Source organism: Macrotis lagotis, chromosome X, assembly GCF_037893015.1.
Source record: "Macrotis lagotis isolate mMagLag1 chromosome X, bilby.v1.9.chrom.fasta, whole genome shotgun sequence".
NCBI classification, from domain to species: Eukaryota; Metazoa; Chordata; class Mammalia; order Peramelemorphia; family Peramelidae; genus Macrotis; species Macrotis lagotis.
In genome coordinates, this window is record NC_133666.1 from 652,319,425 (window position 1) to 652,344,068 (window position 24,644).

The 24,644-nt window shown below is 50.4% G+C and overlaps 1 protein-coding gene across 1 annotated transcript; it reads left to right on the forward strand.

The window, feature by feature from the left end:
• HCN2 (hyperpolarization activated cyclic nucleotide gated potassium and sodium channel 2) lies at nucleotides 1-24,644 on the forward strand. Its single transcript, XM_074204940.1, has 8 exons — nucleotides 1-773; nucleotides 9,554-9,977; nucleotides 12,167-12,328; nucleotides 13,757-13,975; nucleotides 15,679-15,825; nucleotides 18,002-18,242; nucleotides 20,498-20,662; nucleotides 22,976-24,644. The coding sequence occupies exons 1-8, from the start codon at nucleotides 1-3 to the stop codon at nucleotides 23,782-23,784; spliced, it is 2,940 nt and encodes a 979-aa protein (XP_074061041.1). The 3' UTR covers nucleotides 23,785-24,644.

Genomic DNA, 24,644 nt, shown 5'->3' on the forward strand with positions numbered 1-24,644 from the left:
ATGGACGGGCGGCCGGGCAGCGCGCGGCCCGGGGAGGGCCAGGGTCTGCCCGCGGCCCCTCCGCCGCCTCCGCCGCAGCCTCCGCCGCAGCCTTCGCCGCCGCAGTGTCCGCCTAAGCCGGAGCCCCCGCCGCCGCCGCCGCCGCCGCCGCCGGAGCCGCAGCCCGAGCGTGAGCCGGGCCCGGGAGGCCCCGGGGGGCCCGGCAGCCCCGGCGGTCCGGAGCCCGCGGCGGAGCCGGAGCCCGGCGGCCGGGCCCGGGGCGGCCTGGGCGCGCGGCCCGGGAAGCCGCCCCCCGGGCCGGCCGCGGCCAAGGGCAGCCCGAACGGCGAGTGCCGGCGCGGAGGGGAGCCTCCGCAGTGCAGCCCGAGCCCCGGCCCCGGCCCCGGCCCCGGCCCCGGCCCCGGCCCCGGCCCCGGCCCCGGCCCCGGCCCCCCGGAGGAGGCGGCCGCCGCCGCCGCCGCCGCCGCGCGGGGCCCCAAGGTCTCCTTCTCGTGCGCGCCCGGCTCCGGGCCGGGGTCGGGGCCCGGCTCCCCGGGGCCCGCGCTCAAAGCCGGCGATGAGGCGGGGCCCGGGGACTGCGACGAGGCCGGCCCCGGCGGGGAGGCGCGGGGCAGCCAGGCCAGCTTCCTGCAGCGCCAGTTCGGGGCCATGCTCCAGCCCGGGGTCAACAAGTTCTCGCTGCGCATGTTCGGCAGCCAGAAGGCCGTGGAGCGGGAGCAGGAGCGCGTCAAGTCGGCGGGGGCCTGGATCATCCACCCCTACAGCGACTTCAGGTGCCAGCCTCCCGGGGCCCCGGGGCAGAGCGGGGGGCAGGCCTGCAGGGGGCGCTGGGGGCCAGCAGGGAAGGGGGGCCGGGGGTCTCTGCAGGAGGTGAAGGGGGGGCCGGGGGGAGGAGAGGGGGGCCTATGGGAGTGCCCCGGGGAGGTCTGAGAGTGGAGGGGGGGCTGCCAGCGGGAGCGCTGACCTCGGGCGGAGAGAGGGGCACATTGTGGCGGGGGAGGGGAGGTCTCGGGGCTGAGGGTCCAAGAGTTGCACGTTGTGGAGGATGTAGGGACTGGAGGTCAGAGAGCGGGAGGGGTCTGGGGGGTGGTTGGGGGTCGGGCTAGCCGCATAGCGGAGGGGCGAGCCAGTCCAGATGACAGGGATCTAGGAGAGACCCCGGGAGCGCTTCTGTGTGAGGAGGAGGAAGGAAAAGAGAGGTCGGTGAAAAGGACGAATAGAGGGGAAGGTCAGGGGATTGGGAAGGCCCGGGTCTTTCGGGAGGAACCCGCCCAGCCCCGACCTGGGCAGGAACAGCTAGGGCAAAGCGGGCACTGAGGAAGGACGGGGCAGGGGCAGCATTCCGAGATTCCCCAGGGAGGGACTGGACGCCGGCGCTCCCAGGTCGGGGTTTGGGGGGGGGGCGCCGGCCTCAGGAGAAATATTCGGGGTGGAAGAACAGAGCCTCAAGGACGCGGGTCTGAGAGCTGCCCTTCCCCTCCACCATGTTAGTCTGTCTCTGAATCAGAGAGGGGGAGGCCCCTGTCTGTTTTGTGTGTGTGACCATGTGTCATTGTGGCATGTCTTGGGGAGGTGTCTGGAGATGTGAATGGTTTCGCTGTGAGTTTGTGTATCTGTGTGTGCCGTGTTGTTTGTGTGCTGGTGTGGTGAAGAAATGTGCCCATGTGTGATAGACTCGGATGCTGTCTCAGGAAGCTGGAGACAGCAAAGTCTAAGGAAGCCGCCTCCCGAGTCTGTGCTTTAAGACTTTCAGCACCAAGGACAGCAGCGGAGGCCACTTCACTTAGGGATCTTTACCAGTCATCGCCTGCTCCTGCCCGAGTAACCACCTTCCTGCAACCGCAGGGTTGGGCCTTGGGCACTCCCCCCTCCTGCTGTCCTCTCAGCTTGCTGTCTTCAATCCACCCCAGTCTTCTCCCTCTGCCTACTGCTTTCTGCTTACATCCACATTGAAATCCCCCGAAATCTGGTCTCCTCCTTTCCCTTTGTGCCTCCTCTCCCGGCTATATTATAGCCCAAACAGGCTGTTCTAAAAAGAATCTGAGCATTGAGGGTCCAGAACAGGGGGAATAGTAATTTGGGGGCTCTATTTTCTTGTCAGTCTCTCTAGGCCTTCCTCCTTATCCTGTTTGGGGGACACAACTTCATCCTTGTTTTTTCCCAATCCTATTGAACTGAGTGTGCTAGGGAGAGGAGACATTGTGTTATTGTGAAAAGAACAGAGGATGTTTTTCAAGTCAGAAGACTGGGTTTGAAGCCTGGATCTGCTACCTGTATGACCTTGGGAAAGTCTCGTCTTCCTTCTAGATCTGTAAAGTGAAGGAGTTAACACTAGATTATCTCTACAATTCTGAATCCTGTGATTCAAAGGTGTAAGGAGGGGTATGGTTTGGGGGGGGCGGAGGGGTCTCAGAAACAATATGAAGGATCCCTTCACTTGCCCTGGGGAAAGTAAGTTCTTTATGCTCCCCTTTCTTCAGGAAGGTCTAAGGGTTAGGGACCCTTCCCCAATCTCTTAGTTATATTCTGAATCCAGGGGCATATGCCTGATCTTCCCCTGGGGGGCAGGATATCCTGGCTGCTCAGTTAGTTCTCTCTAGACACACTTCATCTTGAGAGATTTGAAGTAAACATGGACCTAGGGAATAGCAAATTCTATTAAATAGGGAATTTCTGGGCCAAATCATCCTTTCTCTTCATTGTAGAAATTCACTCAAACTACTCTTATCAGAGTCTCAGTTTCTACATGATGCATAAGGGGAAAATATGGATGGAATGTTTCCCTTTGGGGGTGTCAAAAGGATGACTGACAGATGCCTGGCACTCCTTGGAGACACCAGCAGGGAAAGATAAGGAATTATGATTTCTTTGCAGAATGTCCCCCACCCCCTTCCCAAAATGGGTCTGTCACCAACCATCCGATGTGTGGGCTGACCAAATGGTCCCAGTCCTTGGATGGCTATTGAGGGTGAGGTCTATTCCCAGGATAGCTAATGACAAGCAAGTTACTTGCCCAGGAGACCCATGGAGGTCCTTAGGGGACAAGTGTTCTCTGCAGATAGGAAGATCCTTCAATCTAGCTTCTTCCAACCACTGAACTTCCCTGATCCAAGAGAGCTGGATGACTTCAGAACTCCATGTTTTTGAGCTGGGCAGATGGTCCACAAAGAACTTCTTCCTTGCCTACTTCCTTGCTCCAAACTCTGGACTAAACCTCTCCAGGATAAAATTAACATCTCAGAAAGGAAGCAGGGGTGGGGGAGAGAAGAGATTGGGGAGACAAGAAGTTTGGGTTTAGTATAATAGAAAGAATTGAATCTGGTGTAAGGAAACCTGGACTTCAGTGTTATGACTGTACCGCTAGCTTCTCATGTGACCTTGTGCAAGTTTCTTCCTCTGCATGGGCCTAAATTTCCCTCTTTCTAAGGGATTGGAGACCCCATCCAACTCAACATTCTCTGTTTTATATCCTAATATTCCCCCCAGCTCTGACATAATGTGTTCTAAGTCCCTCTCAACTCTGATCTCCATTGATTCACAGTTGTAGGGAATAAAAGAGGAAGCCCAGATGTATGGAATAGGTTAAATCTCTTGGTGACAGGCACTGGGGACCTCAAGGTGCATGAAGACCCTAACTCCTTCTCTATGCCCAATCCCTGTGTTAGGAAGACTTCTGATTGTAAATGAATAAGGATCCCCTAGACACAAGTCTGCTCTTTCCCTGGACAGTGAGTAGGGCTAGGAGAAAGAAGCTACCATCTGACTTTTCAAAGTATTCATGGGGAGCTCTGCCAGGTTCCCCAGCTCAGTGAAGCCAGGCCCCAAACTCAAGCATCCTGCTTCCTGGCATCCTCTCCTCCATTTCTTCCTGTCATCCATCCATTTACCCATGACATCTATTTTTTTGCAAGTGTTACATTTACTCATGTGTGCATAAACAGACACAAAGATACCTTGCCTAGTATTTAGAAATGAGTGAATGAGATGAAGGGGGAGTTAGCAAGAGTGACCCTGAGCAAGAGGCTGGTGTTCTGGAGATTAAAGCCTGATTAAGGGTTTTGATATCCTAGGTGCCGGGATGTGAGGGGTAGAGCTCTGGGTTAGGAATAAGAAAAGTTGGATTCTAAGCATGGATCTGTCACTATTGTGGCAAATGACTTCATTCTCTGGGCCTCAGTTTCCAGTTCTGTGAAATAGAGATAACCCTTACCATCTCCATCTCTTGAGTGCTGTAATAAATGAAGGCTGGGAAATAACTTTGTAGACTGCAAAATGGTTGTACATGTTTCATTATTGTTATTCCTGTGGCTATGTCTTTCAGGAATTAACACCCTGATTTTGAAAGTGAAAGATCCTTAAATCTACTCTTGATCTGACCTACTTCCATTGGGCTCTCTTCTTGGGTAGCACTTTGATAGAGGGGTAAGGGGCAATTACTGGCTCTAGAACTGAGAGAGAAATGTAGTTTGCCACTGTTGGCAGGCCTGTGTCTTCCTGAAAATCCATCTGTGCTCAACAGTACCCCACATCCTCTAGCTGCCTGGAAAAGGGATCTGTAACACACGGAAGAGCTCAGAGGATCTTTAGAACAGAGAATGTCAGGGCTGGGAGGGTCCTTAGAACAGAGGATGCCAGGACTTAGAACAGATAATGTTAGAGCTGAAAAGACCATTAGAACACAGAGGAGAAAATGTTACAAATGTAAGAATATCAAAATCATAAAGTGGGACAGCTAGGTGGTGCAGTGGATAGAGTACTGGCCCTGGAGTCAGGAGGACCTGAGTTCAAATCCGACTTCAGACATTTAGTAATTGCCTAGCTGTGTGACCTTGGGCAAGTCACTCAGCTGCATTGCCTTAAACAAATTCTTTAAAAAGTCATATAGTAGGGGCGGCTAGGTGGCGTAGTGGATAAAGCACCGGCCCTGGAGTCAGGAGTACCTGGGTTCAAATCCGGCCTCAGACACTTAATAATTACCTAGCTGTGTGGCCTTGGGCAAGCCGTTTAACCCCATTTGCCTTGCAAAAAAATCCTAAAAAAAAAAAGTCATAAAGTGCCTCAGACATTATCTCATTCAGGGGTTCTTAATTCAAGGTCTGTGAATTTTTCTTAAATATTTTTATAATTATATTTCAGTCTGATTTTTTGGGTAATCTTATGTATTTTGTTTTATGCACTTAAAGACAAAGTTTTGAGCTGCTGAATTACTCCTCCATGAAGGAAGCTTCTCTGTGACATCCTCCAGAAGCAGTTACTTGGACCCTGCCCAAAGATCTTAGATGATGGGAACCTAACTTGAGTAAGGACGTATTAGAGAGATTGAGTCCCTGTGGGACTCTAGATCCTTCTCCAGTCTCTGTGATCAGCTGGTTGGCAAAGGTTGAGTTGATCTTGGGTGAGTTAAATTCTCCCCAGATGGCTGTAGAGATCAGCCGATCACAAGGTTGGAGGTCAAACCACAAACCTTATTTACAAATCCCTGGGAAATTAATTCCTGCATTAGCATCTCTGGGATAAACCACAGAGCTGACATGAATCATGGAGTTAATACTTCTCCCCCTCACCCTTATGTTCTAGTTCAAGGGAGGGAAAAGTGGGGACTTTAGAAATAATAACCCCATGGTTTTCAGAGGGCCTTATCTCCTAAAAACCCCAAAGTCCTTTCTTGTGGACAATTATATCTATGGCCTACCTGTGGCCTGTTTTTCAGATAAGGGAGACCAAGACCCAGCTTAGTTAAGAGAGCCTCTCAAGGTCACAGTAACAATGGGTGAACCATATCTAACAGGCATGATATCTAATCTGCCTTTCCCCCCATTCCTACCCTGTCTCTTCCTGGGCTAACTTGCAACAGGTGGTGTGGGATTTTGATTTAAGCTATAAAGAACCATAATTCTCATTTTTGAGTGGCTTAAGGGAAGGGGGAGAATTCTAGTTTCATGAGCCTGAGGAGGTAGGTGAGAGCTTTCACTTCATTTTTCCCTCCTCCTTGAATGGCTGAGATGGCTAAAAGAGCCTGGCAAAGGGCAGCCTCTCCCATCTCTGGATGCTTATCCCCTGAGAGGCTGGCCAAGTGTTACCTGCCAGCAAGCTTAGACTAACTCCCTGGGTCAGAACAAGCCTCTCTAGGCCAATGATTGTTCCAAGACACCACATGGGGAAGGAATAGAGCTCATTTCATTGATGATCCTGAACCAAGAGTGCTGTGATTCCCATCATAGGGATGCCAACACAACTGGACTATTCACTTTCTGCCCAACCTCAAGGATATCTTACTAAAGATATTCCTTGGAATTTGCTGGTGCTATGAAGAAGGTGGAAAATGGAGATGAAATTCCAGATTATGAGTCTTATATTTTGACCTCTGATCCTTAAATTCTGATCCCAGATCCCTAACCACAAATGATTCCTGACCCAGACTATGGTTTTCCTGGTGTTTGCTTGGGGATCAGAAGGTCATCCCCTTTCTTGTCATTGCCCCCATCTGACCTCTTGTCATTTTTGGTCCTGAGCTGGGGAGATCTCTTCTAGGAGACTGAATTGTGTCATTAGAGCTAAGAATTGGAAGTAGTGACTTTGAATCACATCTCATGCCTTGGAAGAATTTCCCAGAAGGGGTGTTTGTGTGTGTGTGTGTGTGTGTGTGTAAGAGCAGTATTACAAGACCTCTTCATATTACAAATGGGGAAATGAAAGCCCAGAGACATGAAGGACCTTGCCTGTGATCACACAGTGAGTCTGGCAAAGCCAAAGTTTTCTGACTGCTTATCCAGGATTCTTTCTACCATACCAATGTGCCTCTAATGTTAGCAGTAAGAAGGATGAGGTCAGGGTGGCTAGGTGGCGCAGTGGATAAAGCACCAGCCCTGGAGTCAGGAGTACCTGGGTTCAAATCCAGTCTCAGACACTTCATAATTGCCTAGCTGTGTGGCCTTGGGCAAGCCACTTAACCCCATTTGCCTTGCAAAAACCTTTTAAAAAAAAAAGAAGAATGAGGTCTCAGGGTTGTAGCCAGGATCTTCAGCCTGGGGCTGGTCAGGCTGTCAGTGACACGGGTACTTGCTTGTGCAATGGCTTGGGTCCAGGGATGCTATGGGTCAACTGAGGACACTTGAGAAGATAGAGTATCCTTGCCCAGTTGAGGTAGGTAGCACACCGGGTTTGCTATGATAGGGTCTGAGTTCCAGAGGCCTCCTTGATACAATGCCCCAGAACTATAGGCCATGGAGGGGAGCAAGATGAGCTAAACCCCATGTTAAGTCTAGGAGCAGGACTCTCCTTGTTCTGGGGAAGTGTCATTTCTGGTCAAGCCCATCTGACATGGATTGTATCCAATTCAAGGGTTATATTATAGGAAAAGGGGTAACCAGAAGTCTGGTGACTCTGCATGTGAAGGATTTGGGTCCAAGGGCTTATGAGTATTGTCTTTAGTATTAGAAAGGCTTCCTCCTAGAACAGGGACTAATAGACTATTGCTTGACCCCAGAGACCAAGAACAAGGCAGGATCCGCTGAATCAGATCTTGGCTCAATGTAAGGAAAAACTTTCTAACAATCTAAGTTGTCCCAAAGTGGAAAAAAGCTGTCTTGGGAGATCATGAACCCTCTATCATGGGAAATCTCATTCATGCCCTAGCTCCAGATGAGGGTGGGGGTGGGGTCATTTGGGCTTGAAGGAAGAAAGGATGAGAAAATAAATGAGAGAGTTGGTATTGAAGGAAGATAATGGGGATTGAAGAAATGAGGACTTAATGAGGGGGATGGGGAACAGTGAGAAGGAAGATGGGACGATGGGACTTGATGCATTCTAGGTTCTCTCTGTCTGGGAGCTAAAGCCCAGCCTTGGGTTAGGAGGAGGGGAAAGCCTGGTTCTTGACCTATCTTGCAGGCTTGCCTTTAAGGAATTCACACAGTGAGAGCATTGAAATATTAACCTGGAGTGGAGCAGGACTGAAAAACCCCGTCCTGGTTTTAGCTTTGCTAAGGGAAGGTATGAGACTTCTCCAGTCCTCCTTGCTCGTGTGGCTGCCTGTGACCTTGCAACATCCTGAGAAAGGTCATGGGAAGACAGAGAGGATGGGGACAAGAATGAGACTTTGAGAGGCCAGGATATAGTGCCCAGGATTATTGGGGCTTATCCCCTTCCTCCCTGGCTTCTGTCCAGTAGAGATGCTGAAATCTGGTTGGTGGAATATTTGAAGTCTGGGAAAAACCCACCCAAATTTATTGCCTTTTTTTTTTTGACCCTTCAAAACCTCTCTTGGATACTTCTTTTTTTGTGTGTTTGGGTTTTTTTAGGTTTTTTCAAGGCAAATGGGTTTAAGTGGCTTGCCCAAGGCCACACAGCTAGGTAATTATTAAGTGTCTGAGACCATATTTGAACCCAAGTACTCCTGACTCCAAGGCCGGTGCTTTATCCACTGCGCCACCTAGCCGCCCCTCTTGGATACTACTTGTCTTTCTACATCCCACCCTGTTATCTTATTGGCTCCTGGAAAGACTTCCATAACTTTTAGCCTTGGGCCCTTCCATCTTCCCATCTGGCTGGGAAAAGCTATTGGAAATGGGTCAGGACTCCACAGGAAAGTGGTCCCTTCCCTTTCTCTGGGCCTCAGCTTCTCCATCTGTAAAATGAGGATATTTAGATATGCTGATCACCAAGGTCTTTCCCACCTATGAAATTCAGTCCCTGATGGATATTATTAAGGGGTTCTTAATGTAGGGCCTGCAAACTTAAAAAATTTTTATAATTATTTCAATATAATTGGTTTCCTTTATAATCCTATGTAGTTTATTTTATGCCTTTAAAAATATTCATCCAAGAAAGAGTCCATAGACCTCCCTAGACTCTCAAAGGAATCCATGTCACAAAAGAGGTCAACCCCTATTTAGACTAAAACTAGAAGGAACTTCAGTCCTCTGGTATAACCTAGCTCTTGATACAGGAATTACCTTTATGACTTTCTTATGGAGAGTCACCTGGTCTCCACTTGAATACCTGCAATAATGGAAAGATCTCTCTCTCTCTCTCTCTCTCTCTCTCTCTCTCTCTCTCTCTCTCATCCTTTGTCTCTGTCTTTTTGTCTTTGTGTATCTGTCCCTATTACTCTTTCTCTCTCTCTCTCATCCTTTGTCTCTCTCTCATCCTTTGTCTCTCTTTCTTTGTGTATCTGTCTCTATTACTCTCTCTCTCTCTCTCTCTCTCTCTCTCTCTCTCTCTCTCTCTCCCTCTGTTTTTCTTTTGACCAGCTCTAATTGTAAGGAGAATGTGAAGTGTCTAGAGTCCTAGACCAGGATTCAGGAGACCTAGGCTCTATTCCTAGCTCTTCCACTTATTCATTTTGGGACTTTGGGCAATCTCCTTCTTTCCCCTCTCTGGGCCTCAGTTTCTCCATTTGTACCCTAAGGATTATCTTTCACTGCTCTTCTATCATGTTTTTGTGATTTTGGGTGGTAGTGAAGGGAGCTTCTTTTCAGGGATGAGGGGTAAGTGGGTTGGAGATAGAGTTGCAGCCTTGAATGCTATGACCAATTGCCCCTTTCCCTGGCCACAGGTTCTACTGGGACTTCACAATGCTGCTTTTCATGGTGGGGAACCTCATCATCATTCCTGTGGGCATCACCTTCTTCAAGGATGAGACCACAGCCCCATGGATAGTGTTCAATGTGGTCTCAGATACCTTCTTCCTCATGGACCTGGTTCTGAACTTCCGCACTGGCATTGTCATAGAGGACAATACTGAGATCATTCTAGATCCCGAGAAGATCAAGAAGAAATATCTGCGCACGTGGTTTGTGGTGGATTTTGTGTCCTCTATCCCTGTGGATTACATTTTCCTCATTGTGGAGAAGGGCATTGACTCAGAGGTCTACAAGACTGCCCGCGCCTTGCGCATTGTGCGATTTACCAAGATCCTCAGTCTCCTACGCCTACTGCGCCTCTCCCGCCTCATCCGCTATATCCACCAGTGGGAGGAGGTGAGGCCCATGACTTGGTTAGAGGGGGTTTGGCACCTCAGCAAATTGGGGAGTTGCAACTGCTCCCTGGTCCCTGGAGGAAAGAGGAAGAAAACAGAATGAAAACACTGCTTCCTTCCTTCTTCCTCTTTTCCTTTCCTTCCTTCTTGTCTCCTTCCTGTGGTTCTTGGTATATTTTCTTTGTTCTTTCCTTCTCATTTTCCATTCCTTTCATATGTCCTTACTTATTTTAGTTGCTTCTTCCCTCCTTCCCTAGCTTCCTTACTTCTTCCTCCCTACCTTCTTCTTTCTTTCCTTCTTTACCTCTTCATTCTTCCATTTCTCTATTTTCCTTCTTTCCTCCCTCCCTTTCTTCTTTTTTCCTTCTGTTCCCATCTCCTTCCACTCCTCTTTCCCTTCCTCTATCCTTTTCTTCTTCCAGGACTTTCTTTCCTCCTCCCCTTTTCTTTCTTCTGTTCCCCTCCTTCTTCATTTCTATTTTCTCCATCCCTCCCTTCTTCCTTCCTCCTTTTTCCTTCCTTCTTTTCTTTCTATTTCTCTCCTTTATTCCTCTTTCCTTTCCTCCATCTCTCCCTTCTTCCAAGGCTTTCTTCCCTTCCTCCCCTTCTTCCTTCTATTTTTCCCCTCTTCCCCTCCCTCTTTATTCCTCTTTCCTCACCTTTCTTCCCTTGCTTTCTTTCTTTCCTTTATCCTCTTTTTTCTTCCCTCCCTTCCCCAACTATTCTTCTCTGTCTTTCCCCACCCCCCACCATCTCTCTCCCAAACATTTGTTAAGGCCTTACTGTGTTCTGGGCTGAACTGAGTCATTCACTAAGATGGATAAGTTCCTATCCCTACACAGTCTAGCAGGGGACATAAGCTACCTACCACAGATAACTATAATTATGGTCACAAGTCATGGTTCCCATTTTGGTGTCATTTTATGGTTTAATGGCTATTAATCATAACAGCAATTCCTGTGTCTCCAAGTCAGACCATGCCTCTAAACCCTTTAACTTTCCTAAAGGACTTGGTTTACAACTATCCTATGAGGCAGGTAACATAGGTGTTTTACAAATGAGGAATCATTTGGTGAAATTCAAGCCAGGATTCCAACTCAGGTCTCCTGACTATATTCAGGGTTCTTTCCACTGAACCAGCAGTAATCAAACTGTGACCAGGTTTGTGGGTGAGACTTAGGGACCTGAAGGCTTGGAGGAAAGGATTACTACTGGATTAGTTGGGGAGGGGGAAGGGGGCTCAGGGAAACTTCCTAAAGGAGGTAGCTTTGGAGTTGGCTTTCAAACATAGGAAGACTTTCTGTTAAGAGATTGAACCTGCCTGAGGGTTTGTCTCCTCAAGCCTGACAGAGCTCTGGTGTGTGTGTGTGTGTGTGTGTGTGTGTGTGTGTGTGTGTGTGTGTGTCTGTGCATCTGTGCATCTGTGTGTCTGTGCGTCTGTGTGTCTGTGACTCTGGATGAATAGAAAAGGACTGGGGAGGGTCTAGCCAGGGTGGGTATGTCATGGCTCTAAATAGCCTGGTGTGTCTGAGGTGGGGCTGAGGTTGGGCTCTGTGTGTGTAGGTGTTGGGTGTCTAGCCAAGGGGTGTGACCAGGCTGTAAATAGTCTGTGTGTGTGTATTTGGAGAGATACAGGGGGGCTGGGCTGGATAGAAGAATGAATAGGAGGGAGTTGCTTCTCATGTCTGGACATTTGTGCCTCCCGCAGCTACCTCTGGGTGTCTGTGTTGGTCTTTATGTCTCTACTAGGGATCTCTGTCCTTGTGGGTGTTTCTCTCTGACTTTGGGTCTTTCTTTAGACTCTGTTCCTCTCTGTCTCTGCATGTTTGTACTTATCTTTGAGTCTTTCCCTCTCCATGAATGTGTAAGGGGGGGAGGTGGATCTGCCTGAGTGGAGGGATGGTGTCTACTAATGGTCTTCCTTCCCCTTTCTGAACTGGCACTTGAGGACGCTTAGTCCTCCCAGTCCAATAGATGTAGGATCTCTAGTTAGGTTCTAGCTTTGCTGGCTCCATGGTTTGGGGAATTGTCCTCAGTTTTCCCATCTGGAAAATGGGTATAGAATGACATCTGTTCCTCTGTCTAAACCTGGAAACCAAACTAGGAATGAGGGAATATGGTATGGGGGTGTGGTGGGGGTGGAATAGCCCTTCTCTCTCTTTCATTGGTTCCTTGAACCCCTATCCCTAGATCTTCCACATGACTTATGATTTGGCCAGTGCTGTCATGCGTATCTTCAACCTCATCAGCATGATGTTACTTCTGTGCCACTGGGATGGCTGCCTTCAGTTTCTGGTGCCCATGTTACAGGACTTCCCTAAGAACTGCTGGGTTTCCATCAATGGCATGGTGGTAAGTCTTCCCTCAAATGTTCCAACCCCTGGTCCTGACCCTCCCCTCCCAAAAACAAAACAAAACAAAAAAGACACAAAAACTTCCCAATCCTCAATTCTTGAACTGGACATCCCAGACTCCACTGCCCCACCCCAAAACCAATCCTCTCCCCATTCCTGAACCTGGCCCTCGGTCCCTCCAGTCTTTCATGTCTTCCGGCCCACAATCCCTAAGGTGGACCTTCCCCACCCCCCAGCCCAGGGTTACATGGGGGCAGGGCTCCAAGCTGGGAGGAATGGGGGGTGGGTAGCCTGGTTAGGAATGCAAAGGAAGGGAGCACAGGAAGGAGTGTCCGAGAAGGATCTGGGAACCAGGCGCCAGCTGCAGCCATTGTTCTCCAGCCCTTCACACAGGGGACAGTTTTCCTGAATGGCCTCCCCCCACCCCCAACTCTGGAGAAGGGCAAATGAGGACACAGAAGGGGGAAGCTTCTCAGGAACACAGCTGCAAAGGCTGGGGAGGGGCTGCCCCGCCTCTGGCGGCCTCATCTCCCTCACCCCCCTCCCAGTCTCTCTTCCTCCAGCCACTGACCATGTCCTCTTTCCTCCCGCTCTCTTCATTTCTCTGACTGGCTAGCCACTGTCCCTGCCTCCATCTGTTTCTCCAGCTTTGTGGGGTTTTTTCTCTTTCTGCCTTATAGAACAGAGAATGTCAGAGCTGAAAAGAACCTTTGGCTATAGAATTCAGAGCTGAAGAAGCCCTTAGAATAGAGAATATCAGAACCAAGGGGAACTTTAGAATCTAGAATGTCAGAACTTGGGAGGGGGGGCTTAGAATACATTTAGAATGTCAGATCTGGGAGGACCCTTAGAATATAGAATGTCAGTGATGGATGACCCTTAGAATATAAAATGCCATATTTGGGCAGACCCTTAGAATACCAAATGAATACTAAATGTCAGACCCTTAGAATATAGTATATCAGAGCTAGGTTTCTTAAAATAGAGAATGTCAAAATTTAAGGCTTAAGACACAATATTAGAGCTGAGTGGGTCCTTAGAACAAGGAATGTCTGGAGAGGTGGGGGGGCACTTAGAACACAGAATGTCAAAGTATTGAAGTACTTGAGAGCTTAGAATTCAGAACCAGAAGAGAGCTCAGAACCCAGAATATCAGAGATGAGAAGTATCACAGAATGCATTGTTATCTGGAAGGGACTTTAGAGAGAATTGAATAAACTTCCTCATTTGACAGAAGGGGAAATTGAGGTCTAGAGAGGAGAAGGGTCTTGTCCAGAGTCAATTGACAAGGGGCTGAGCCACTGTGGCATTTGGTCAATGTGTGTGTGAGAGTCTGTGAGATTGAATATGTGGATTAGAAGGTGACTGAGAAGAGGGGAGGTGATGGCTCCTTCCCTGATGGGCTCTCCCCCTCTTCCTGCTTCAGAACCACTCCTGGAGTGAGCTCTACTCCTTTGCCCTGTTCAAGGCCATGAGCCACATGCTTTGCATTGGGTATGGGCGTCAGGCTCCTGAGAGCATGACGGACATCTGGCTGACGATGCTGAGCATGATCGTGGGGGCCACTTGCTATGCTATGTTCATTGGCCACGCCACAGCCCTCATCCAGTCTCTGGACTCCTCTCGGCGCCAGTATCAGGAGAAGGTGGGTCTGGGTGAGTGGGAGGGAGGGTAAAGAGGGTAGAGACAATGCCCCTTCCCTCAGGGATCTCCTAGTCTGACCCTGCCAGGAACCTCCTTCTGAGGAGTGAGGGAGAAATCATCTGTGCCAAGTCTAATTGCTAGGATCTGGGACCATGGACAGCGTCCACCCCCATTGCCTAGACTCTCATAAATTCTAACAGAAATGATGTTAATTCTGGAATGCTTTACAAGGTTACCCAGCGTCGTACCTCCTTTGGACTTCATAACAACTGTAGGTAGTGCAGGTGTTATTGTCTTCATTTTAGTGGTGAGGAAACTGAGGCACAGAAAGGTCCAGTGGTCACATAGCTAGTAAGTGACAGAGACAGGCTTAGACTGAGTTGCTCCTGCCTCCAAGAGTACTCTTGGTGAAAACATCTCTAATGGTGAAAACATCCAATTTGTCAAGAAAATGGTCTGATGTTCCAGACAATCCCACCCATGCCACCTTCTCATGACAGCAGCGCTCCCTCCATCCATAGTAATGGAGACAGACTGCAGTGAGTCATCCACAACTCAGTCAAGGGTCAGGCCCATTGGGGGTGGAGGCAGGGACAAAGGATGAGGAATGTCTCAGCTGGCCCTCATGCTGAGGTTTGAGGCAAGAGCTCCCTCCTAGTGGTGCCCAGGGGTGCCAGCTGGGGTGAGCGCCGGCCTGAACCTCTTTGCCTTCTTGCCTTCTCTACTCCTACCTCCCAGCTCATGTTTGGGCATCATGCCCACACTAGTACCTCCCATAGAGAAACTGATGATCCCTCGCACCCAAACAATGAGGGGGTGGCACCGCCCGGTTAGCCATCACGGGTTCTTGGTGACCTCAGGGAGGCTGCAGCTGGGACCAGCACTGGGAATGGGGGAATGCTTGGGCATCCCCCTGAGTCCTGGCACAGCCTGTCACCTCCAGGCAGCCAACAGAGATGCCCGTCTTGGCAGTTTCCGGTGATATCCAGGCTTGAGCTCTTACTTGGAAACTCCTTAATTGGATGCCTGGCCCTTGTAGCCAAAGTCCTGCCTTAGACTCTTGGTTTTTCCTACCATTTCTCAAGAAGGAGATTCCTGGAAATATCCCATGGGAAGGCCTCCTTCACAAAGAGGTTGGCCAATGAAGTAATGGACACTGAGGAACTGGTTGTCTTAGAACTGAAAAAGATCTTAGGATCTACTCCCACACACACCTGATTTTACAGTTGAGGAAACTGAGGCATGGGGGAGGATAGTTACTTGCCCAAGGTCATCCCTGGAAAACCTGAGATTCAAACCCAGATATTATGACTCCAAGCCCAGTGATCTTTCCACTTTATGATTACCCTTAGGAATGTTGCCCTTGCTCCCCTCTCAATGTTTGTGATTGTTACTTGGGCTGACATAAGAGAGGCATGAGAGAGAGAGAGAAGTGAGTTCAGAATGGCAAGCCCCTAGAGTGCCCCGGAACACTTACTAGCTGTGTGGCCCCGGACGAGTCATCTAGTGCTCTGGCTTCCATTTTCTCCTCTGTACAATGGTAATAATGAAAACACCTGCCTGATATGAGCTAATAGCCTGGTTATTATGGGATGGTGCTGATGCAGGATGAGAGGGATGCCAGTGGCTGGCATTGGGGGTGGGGGTGGGGCTTGCCAAGGAAAGGCAGGCCCTGACCACTCTCCATCCGTCTTTGACCCACAGTATAAGCAGGTGGAGCAGTACATGTCTTTCCACAAGCTGCCCGCTGACTTCCGACAGAAGATCCATGACTATTATGAGCATCGGTACCAAGGCAAGATGTTCGATGAGGACAGTATCCTGGGCGAGCTGAATGGGCCCCTGCGAGAGGTGAGGATTTGGAGGCAGCAGCCAGGGGTAGATGCAGACTTGAGAGAAACTGGGACTTGAGAAAGGGGGTGCCTCATTGTCAGTCCCTTTTTTGCCATCCCTACCACCCTCCCCTCTTGCCCTCATCACAAAGAGTAGTTATATTTTCTACCACACCTTCCAAGTCACCAAATATTTTCATTTTGATGACTTCAAGGAATTTTAGGATTTTATATGTAGAAGTGGAGGGTCTCCTAGTCCAACTTCCTCGTTTTTATTTTATTTTATTTTATTTAGTTTTTGCAAGGCAATGGGGTTAAGTGGCTTGCCCAAGGCCACACAGCTAGGTAATTATTAAGTATCTGAGGCCAGATTTGAACTCAGGTACTCCTGACTCCAAGGCCAGTGCTCTATCCACTGTTCCACCTAGCTGCTCCCCCCAATTTCCTCTATGTTACAGATGAGGAAACTGAGGCCTATGGGAAGTGATTGACTGATCCTAAATCACACAGAGGAGAAGCATCAGAGGATTGAGACCTGGGTCCTCTAATGCCAGAGGCCAGAGAAAAGCCAGATGAGATTCCCATTTGGGGAAACTGAGGCCAAGAAGTAAAGTAATTTGAATAAGGTCATATAGCTCATAATAATAACAACAACAATACTATAATAGTTTCCATTTATATAGACCTACTCATTCAGGCTTTTAGCCCATTTGACCCACAACAATCCTGGAAGGTCAGTGTCATTGTTATGTGATGATGATGATGATGATGATGATGATGATGATGATGATGATGATGATGTTTATCCTTCCTTCTTGAAGAAGACCATGACATCTGGGAGTGATACTATGAAAAGCAAATGAATTGGAATTGAGTGAGGGGGGAGCTGGGCTAAGTCACCAGCCTCACTTTCTCCTCTGGAGCCCTCTGGGTCCATTGACCAGATATGAATCAGGAGGACTGGAGATGGCCCTAGATGTGAGGCAGTCAGGTTTAAGTGACTTACTCAAGGTCACACAGCTAGTAAGTGTCTGAGGCTAGATTTGAATTCAGATCCTGCTCGGGTCACATAACTAGTAAGTATTTGAGGTCAGATTTGAGTCTTCCCAACTCCAAGTTAAATGGTCTATCTGCTTTGCCTCCTCAACCTCAAACCCTGACCATCTGGACTGACTCTTTTCTCTCTACCATTCCTGCCTCTTCTCATTCATCCCTTCTGACTCCTTATTTCTTTCTTTGCCTTTTAACAGGTTAACCCCTGGGGCTCTCCTTGCGTCTCAGCCTCTTGGAACTTCCAGGATACTCTGTAGTTGCACCTCTTATATTACCCCCAAAAGCCCTTTGCACATATTTAATTTTATCTATATATATATATATATATATGTATGTATTTATAATATGTGTGTGTTTATGGAAACACAGAGACAGAGACAGAGAAAGAGAGAAAGGGGGAAGGGGGATGGGGGCAGTGCTGCTAAGACACTGGTTCTCAAACTTTTTGGTCCCAGAACCTCTTTACCTGCTTAAAAGTACTAAGGTTCCTTCCCCAAAATTTTGTCTACACGGATCATACCTTTTTATAAAGATTTTAATTATTTTGAGTTTTACACCCCCCCCATTCTTGCTTCCCTCCCTCCACCCCCACAGAAGGCATCTGTTCGTCTTTACATTGTTTCCATGGATCATATTTGTTGATATTTACCATATCAGAAATCAAAATGTCTTGATCTCATTATGGCAAACATTCTGACTTTATAGACCCCTTAAAAAGAGCTGAGCCCTCCCAGGGTCCCCAGAGCACCCTTGGAGAAGGACTGCTCTCAGCCCATTAATTACAGAGAAGCTACTGACCTGCCTTTCCTCAACCAGGATTCTTTCTACCATTGAAATTCCAGGCCCAGACTCTCCCCCCTATATTTTGTACTAACCTGTCTTTGTATGTATTGTTAGGCCGCCTTTCTTCTTAGAAGCATCTTTTCTGTCTTTTATCCCCCCCCCATACTTGGTGCTTGGTAGATCCTGAATACATTCTCCTTCAATTACATGGCATGTCCCCAGCCCCTGCCCAACCATCTCTTCCTCTCTTGTGCTGCCTGTCTAGCTTTGACACATACCTCCTTGCCTTAGATAAACCCTCAGCCCATGTTGCCCCTACCCGCTCTGATGACTGTACCCCTCTCTCTTCATGCTCATAGGAGATTGTGAACTTCAACTGCCGGAAGCTGGTGGCCTCCATGCCTCTCTTTGCCAATGCAGACCCCAACTTTGTCACAGCAATGCTGACCAAGCTCAAATTTGAGGTCTTTCAGCCTGGGGACTACATCATTCGTGAGGGCACCATTGGCAAGAAAATGTACTTCATTCAGCATGGTGTGGTCAGCGTCCTCACCAAGGGCAACAAGGAGATGAAGCTCTCAGATGGCTCCTATTTTGGGGGTGAGTGTCCCTAGAAGGAGTCTGGGGAAAGCCCCTTGCACTGTATCCCTTGGGCATGCCCCCCATCTTGCAGAAGGCTGGTACCCTGGGCCTGGGTGGGACCTCAGAGAAGCACCAGGCCAACCTCCTTCCCCTGTCTGCTTGGGTGCCTCCAGGGATGGGAGATTTACTCTTGTGAGGCTGTCCATCCTAGGGAGGACAGCTATGATCCTTAGAAAGGTCTTGCTTCTATTGAGAAACAAGTTGCCTTTCTGTAACATACAGAATCTAAGAGATGAAAGAGATATGAGGGGGCATCTGTCTCAGCCTCTGATTGAACATGGTCACTGACAGTACCCTCTCACTCCTGTTCCATTGTGTGCCTCTTTGGGACAGATTTCTTTGACCTTGAGCCCAAACTTTTGTGATGATTAAAAAAACTTGAGAGATAGAGTTTCTAGGTAATTTTATCATCTTATTAATAAAACCAACACAATATTAATAAAAGGATGGCCAAATGATCATCTCTTTTAAATCAAAGACAATCATGCTGACAGTTCACATTTCCTTCAAAGAGTAGATGTCCCTGAGAGAGGGACTGATTGGATGTTACAATGCAAGGTGGGCTATATTAAAATGAAGGACTGAGTGACTTCATGTCACCCTTGGACAGAGAAACTATTTCTATACACAGATCACCCCCAGTCTTAGGCTTATCTGGACAAAAGAATGGTTCTCTCCCCAAGCTTTATTGAATGGAATTCACATGAGACTAGAGATTTTCTGTATAAGTTGGGTTGGATAGAGAAGTTTAACTCAGCCTCCAGAGACTGAGGACTTGAAAAGAGAAAAGAAAGCGGAAACTCTGAATCCCCCCAAACCATTAGGTATTAATAATCATTTTCTCTCACTTTTCTCTCTATTACTTATGGGGGTTTTTTTTATTCATCTATACAACTTCAATTCAGAGACACCTAGGTGGCACAGTAGATAGAGGGCTGGACCTGATTGGCCTCAGACTTATAAGCTGTGTGACCCTGGGCAAGTCACTTGACTACTGTCTTCCTCAGTTTCTTCACCTGAAAAATGTAAATTATAGAAACACCTGCCTTCCATATGAAGATCATATGAGATATTTGTAAAATGCTTTTTAGACTTTAAAGTGCTATGAAAATAATAATTATTGTTCAATAGTATAATGTAGAAGTCAGCACACTGGGTTTAGAATCAAAAGATATGGGTTTGAATTCTGCCTCATATTACTAGCTAGCTTTATGATCCAGGGTCTTTTGGCCTGTTTAATCATCTACTAAATTGGGAAGAGTCAGGGGTAGTTAGGTATTGAAGTGAATAGAGCACCAACCCAAGAGAGAGGAGGACCTGAGTTCAAATCAGACCCTTGATACTTACTGTGTGACCTTGGACAAATCACTTAATCCCATTGCCTTACCAAAAAAAAAAAAGTAAGGCTGGGAAGAGTCATAATTTCATTCCCCACAGGGTTATTGAGAGGATAGCACTTTGAATCATTTTCTGTAAATGTGAATTATTATTATTCAGGCAACATCTATTAAGTTCCTCCTGCATACAAGTCACTGTGCTCAGTTTGGGGGAGTATAAATACTGTTCCTAAGGACCTTGCTCCCTAATGGAGGAATAAAGATACAGAGGATTCGTGGATATAAGGGAGATGAAGAAGGGATCAGGAATTCTTTTGATACATCTCAAGCCTGAAAAATTCACCTGAGTTTCCCTTCCTGGGCCAATGTACCAATCTCCCTCTTCCCCCCCCTAAAAAACCATAGTCCCAGAAATGTCCACAAAACATGAGGGAACAGGAACTGGCATCTAGAGACACAGCAGAGAAGACAGTGGCCCTAATGTCCCACCAGGCCTGAAATCCCAACCCTAATGACTGACAAGAGAGGTATGGAGGATTGGCTCTTAGATGCACCTTTAACATCCTGTTACCACTGAGTGGCCCCTATTTCTCGGCCCAGAAGCATGGGGGTCTGCCTGGAGTTGGGGGTTTCGGCCTGTCTTAGTCCCTGGCCCAGCCCCAGCTCCTTCTCCTAATTTTCCCATCCATTCAGAAGTGGAGTGGTCTTGTGCATCCTGGGACCCTTGGGGTGGCTCCACTATCGGGTACTGCTGGGCTTCGTTTTCCCCAATCTCCTCCATCATTAGGTCTGAGTCCCAGCTGGGAGTGACCTGGGTCAAGGGGGATGGGGAGGGATGGGAAGACCCACACTCACAGCCTCTTGGGGTCTCTGCAGAGATCTGCCTCCTGACCCGGGGCCGGCGAACGGCCAGTGTCCGGGCTGACACCTACTGCCGCCTCTACTCCTTGAGTGTGGACAACTTTAATGAAGTACTGGAGGAGTATCCCATGATGAGGCGAGCCTTTGAGACCGTGGCCATTGACCGACTTGATCGGATTGGTTAGTAGAAAGCCAAGGGAGGGAGGGCTGGGATGGGTAGGAGAACCTGAGGAAGAATGCCAAAGCATCAGAACCAGGAAAGACCCTGAAGAACCTCTGTATTGGAAGGAATCTTTGAACACAGAAGGCCAAGGCTGGCTGGGAGAGTCCTGGGGACATGAATGTTGGAGCTGGGAGGACCCTTAGAACATAGGATGTTGGAGCCAGGAGGGTCCTTAGAACACAGGATGTTAGAGCTGGGTGGATCCTTAGGACATAGTATGTTGGAGCCAGGAGGGTCCTTAGAACTCAGGATGTTGGAGATTGGGGGACCCTTAGAACACAGGATGTTGGAGCCAAGAGGGTCCTTAGAACACAGAATATTGGAGATGAGGGGACCCTTAGAACACAGGATGTTGGAGCCAGGAGGGTCCTTAGAACACAGGATATTGGAGATGGGGGGACCCTTAGAACACAGGATGTTGGAGCCAGGAGTGTCCTTAGAACACAGAATATTGGAGATGGGGGGACCCTTAGAACACAGGATGTTGGAGTCAGGAAGGTCCTTAGAACTCAGGATGTTGGCAATGGGGGGACCCTTAGAACACAGGATGTTGGAGCCAAGAGGGTCCTTAGAACACAGAATATTGGAGATGAGGGGACCCTTAGAACACAGGATGTTGGAGCCAGGAGGGTCCTTAGAACACAGGATATTGGAGATGGGGGGACCCTTAGAACACAGGATGTTGGAGCCAGGAGTGTCCTTAGAACACAGGATGTTGGAGAAGTGAGAGTCCTTAGAACTCAGGATGTTGGAGATGGGAGGACCCTTAGAACATAGGATGTTAGAGCTGGGCGGATCCTTAGGACATAGTATGTTGGAGCCAGGAGGGTCCTTAGAACTCAGGATGTTGGCTATGGGGGGACCCTTAGAACATAGGATGTTGGAGCCAAGAGGGTCCTTAGAACACAGGATGTTGGAGAAGTGAGGGTCCTTAGAACTCAGGATGTTGGAGATGGGAGGACCCTTAGAACATAGGATGTTAGAGCTAGGTGGATCCTTAGGACATAGTATGTTGGAGCCAGGAGGGTCCTTAGAACTCAGGATGTTGGCGATGGGGGGACCCTTAGAACATAGGATGTTGGGGCCAAGAGGGTCCTTAGAACAAAGAATATTGGAGATGGGGGGACCCTTAGAACACAGGATGTTGGAGCCAGGAGGGTCCTTAGAACACAGAATATTGGAGATGAGGGGACCCTTAGAACACAGGATGTTGGAGCCAGGAGGGTCCTTAGAACACAGAATATTGGAGATGAGGGGACCCTTAGAACACAGGGTGTTGGAGCCAACAGGATGTTGGAGCCAGGAGGGTCCTTAGAATACAGAATATTGGAGATGGGGGGACCCTTAGAACACAGGGTGTTGGAGCCAGGAGGGTCCTTAGAACTCAGGATGTTGGCGATGGGGGGACCCTTAGAACACAGGATGTTGGAGCCAGGAGGGTCCTTAGAACACAGAATATTGGAGATGAGGGGACCCTTAGAACACAGGATGTTGGAGATGGGGGGAGAACACAGGACCCTTAGAACACAGCATGTTGGAGCCAGGAGGGTCCTTAGAACACAGAATATTGGAGATGGGGGGACCCTTAGAACACAGGATGTTGGAGCCAGGAGGGTCCTTAGAACTCAGAATATTGGAGATGGGGGGACCCTTAGAACACAGGATGTTGGAGCCAGGAGGGTCCTTAGAACACAGAATATTGGAGATGAGGGGACCCTTAGAACACAGGATGTTGGAGATGGGGGGACCCTTAGAACACAGGATGTTGGAGCCAGGAGGATCCTTAGAACACAGGATGTTGGAGCCAGGAGGGTCCTTAGAACACAGAATATTGGAGATGGGGGGACCCTTAGAACACAGGATGTTGGAGCCAGGAGGGTCCTTAGAACACAGAATATTGGAGATGGGGGGACCCTTAGAACACAGGCTATTGGAGATGAGGAGGGACCCGTAGAATACAGGATGTCGGGGGGGGAGGGTCCTTAGAATTCAGGATGTTGGAGCTAAGGGGATCCATGGAACACAGAATGTCGGAGTTGGGGGGATGCCCCTAGCAATCACATCTGTTAGTCTCACCGTGTCGGAGAGGAGAGGTCAGTGGGTAAGAGGCGGCGATTCTCCTGCCCCCCCCCCCATGTCACAGTTGCACCGGGTCTCCCTGCCCCGTGGCATTGCCTGGAGTGAAGCTGCGGCGCCCGGATCGCGGGCACCATCCCCCCGGGGTTCCCGTGCTCAGCCCGGGCCCCTTCTGCCCCTCCCCCCCCCCCCAGGCAAGAAGAACTCGATCCTCCTGCACAAGGTCCAGCACGACCTGCACTCGGGGGTCTTCAACAACCAGGAGAACGAGATCATCCAGGAGATCGTCAAGTACGACCGGGAGATGGTGCAGCAGGCGGAGCTGGGCCAGCGCCCCGGCCTCTACCCCGCGGCCCAGCCGCAGGTCACCTCGGCCATCGCCACGCTGCAGCAGGCCGTGGCCATGAGCTTCTGCCCCCAGATGGCCAGCCCGCTGGTGGGGCCGCTGGCCCTGGGCTCCCCCCGGATGATGTACGCCCAGGCCGTCCCCAGCCCCTTCTCCGTCTCGCCCATCCTCTTCCAGGCGCCTCCGCCGCCTCAGCCCCCGCCGGCCCCGGCCCCCGGCAGCCCCCCGTCGCAGAGCCCGCGGGCCAGCCGGACCTTCCCCTACGCGGCCAAGGGCGAGTCCGGCTCGCAGCCGTCGCTGGGCCCGGCCCGGGCCCCGGGCTCGCCGCAGCGGCCGGCCGCGCACAAGAGCACCCAGGCCCTGCACACGCCCGGCCTGAGCCGCGAGTCCCGGCCCCTGTCGGCCTCGCAGCCCTCGCTGCCCCAGCCCTCGGGGCCCAGCCCCGGGGCCCCCGCCGGCGCCTCCCGCGAGGCCAGCAGCTCCACGCCCCGCCTGGGCCCCGGGCCGGCCCGCCTGGCCCCGCCGCACCAGCTCTCCAGCGGCTCCGTCTACGCAGGCCCGGCCCCGGCCCAGGACTCGGGGGCCGCGAGGAAGGATTCCGCCGCCAGCGCGCACGAAGTGGACTCGGCCAGATCCAGGCTGTCTTCCAACTTGTGACCCTCGCCTGGGCCTAGGACTCCCGAGGGCCCCCTCGGCTCCCTCCCCGCCCCGGGCCCCAGGTGCCGGAGGGGAGCTCCGGGGGGAGGGGAGCTGGGGGGGGCTCCGGGGGAGGGGGGTCCGCGGTCCCCCCCCCCCCCCGCCCGGCCCGGCCCGGCCCGGCCCCCACATCCAAGACCAAAGCCCTGTTTCATTCCTGCTGACATCTGGGGAGCCCCGGCTCCCCGCTCCGCATCATAGAAGCCATAGACCTTTAGCGTAGACATCCGTGTGTGTCCGCCCGTGTGTGTGTCTGTGTGTGGGGGGGGACCCAGCCCAGGCGAGGGGGACGGCGGCCCCCGGCCCCGGCCAGCCCCGGCTCGGCTGGGCAGAGCGGGGTCTCGGGGCGCCCCGCGAGGCCTCGCTTTGCCTCTCCTAGAGAACCATAGGCTAGAGAATAGAGTGTAGAGACCCTAGAGTAGAGGATGGCAGAGTGGGAGCGGCCGCGGAGGCGGGCTGGGCCCCCATGGATTTTAGATGGGGAAACTGAGGTTCACACAAAAGGAGAGGCGCACGAGGCCATCCCGTGAGCAGCGGCAGAGCCCTGAGGGGACCCGAGGCCAAGGCGGAGAGGTTCTTCCCATCGTGCTATGGGGCCTGTCAGACCCAGGCTGATAGCTTTCCTGCTCCCCCCCCCCCAATAAAAATAACTTTTAAAACCGGAAAAGGGGCCTCCTACCACCAATTCTCCACTCTCCTCATCCCGGCTTCCCAGGATGTTAGGGACTCCGGCTCCTTGCTTTCCTTCCTTTTCCCTCTGAGCCACCCTCAGCATCAAGGTTAGGGGGGCTTATGTCACCTCTGTGCCTCAGTTTCCCCAT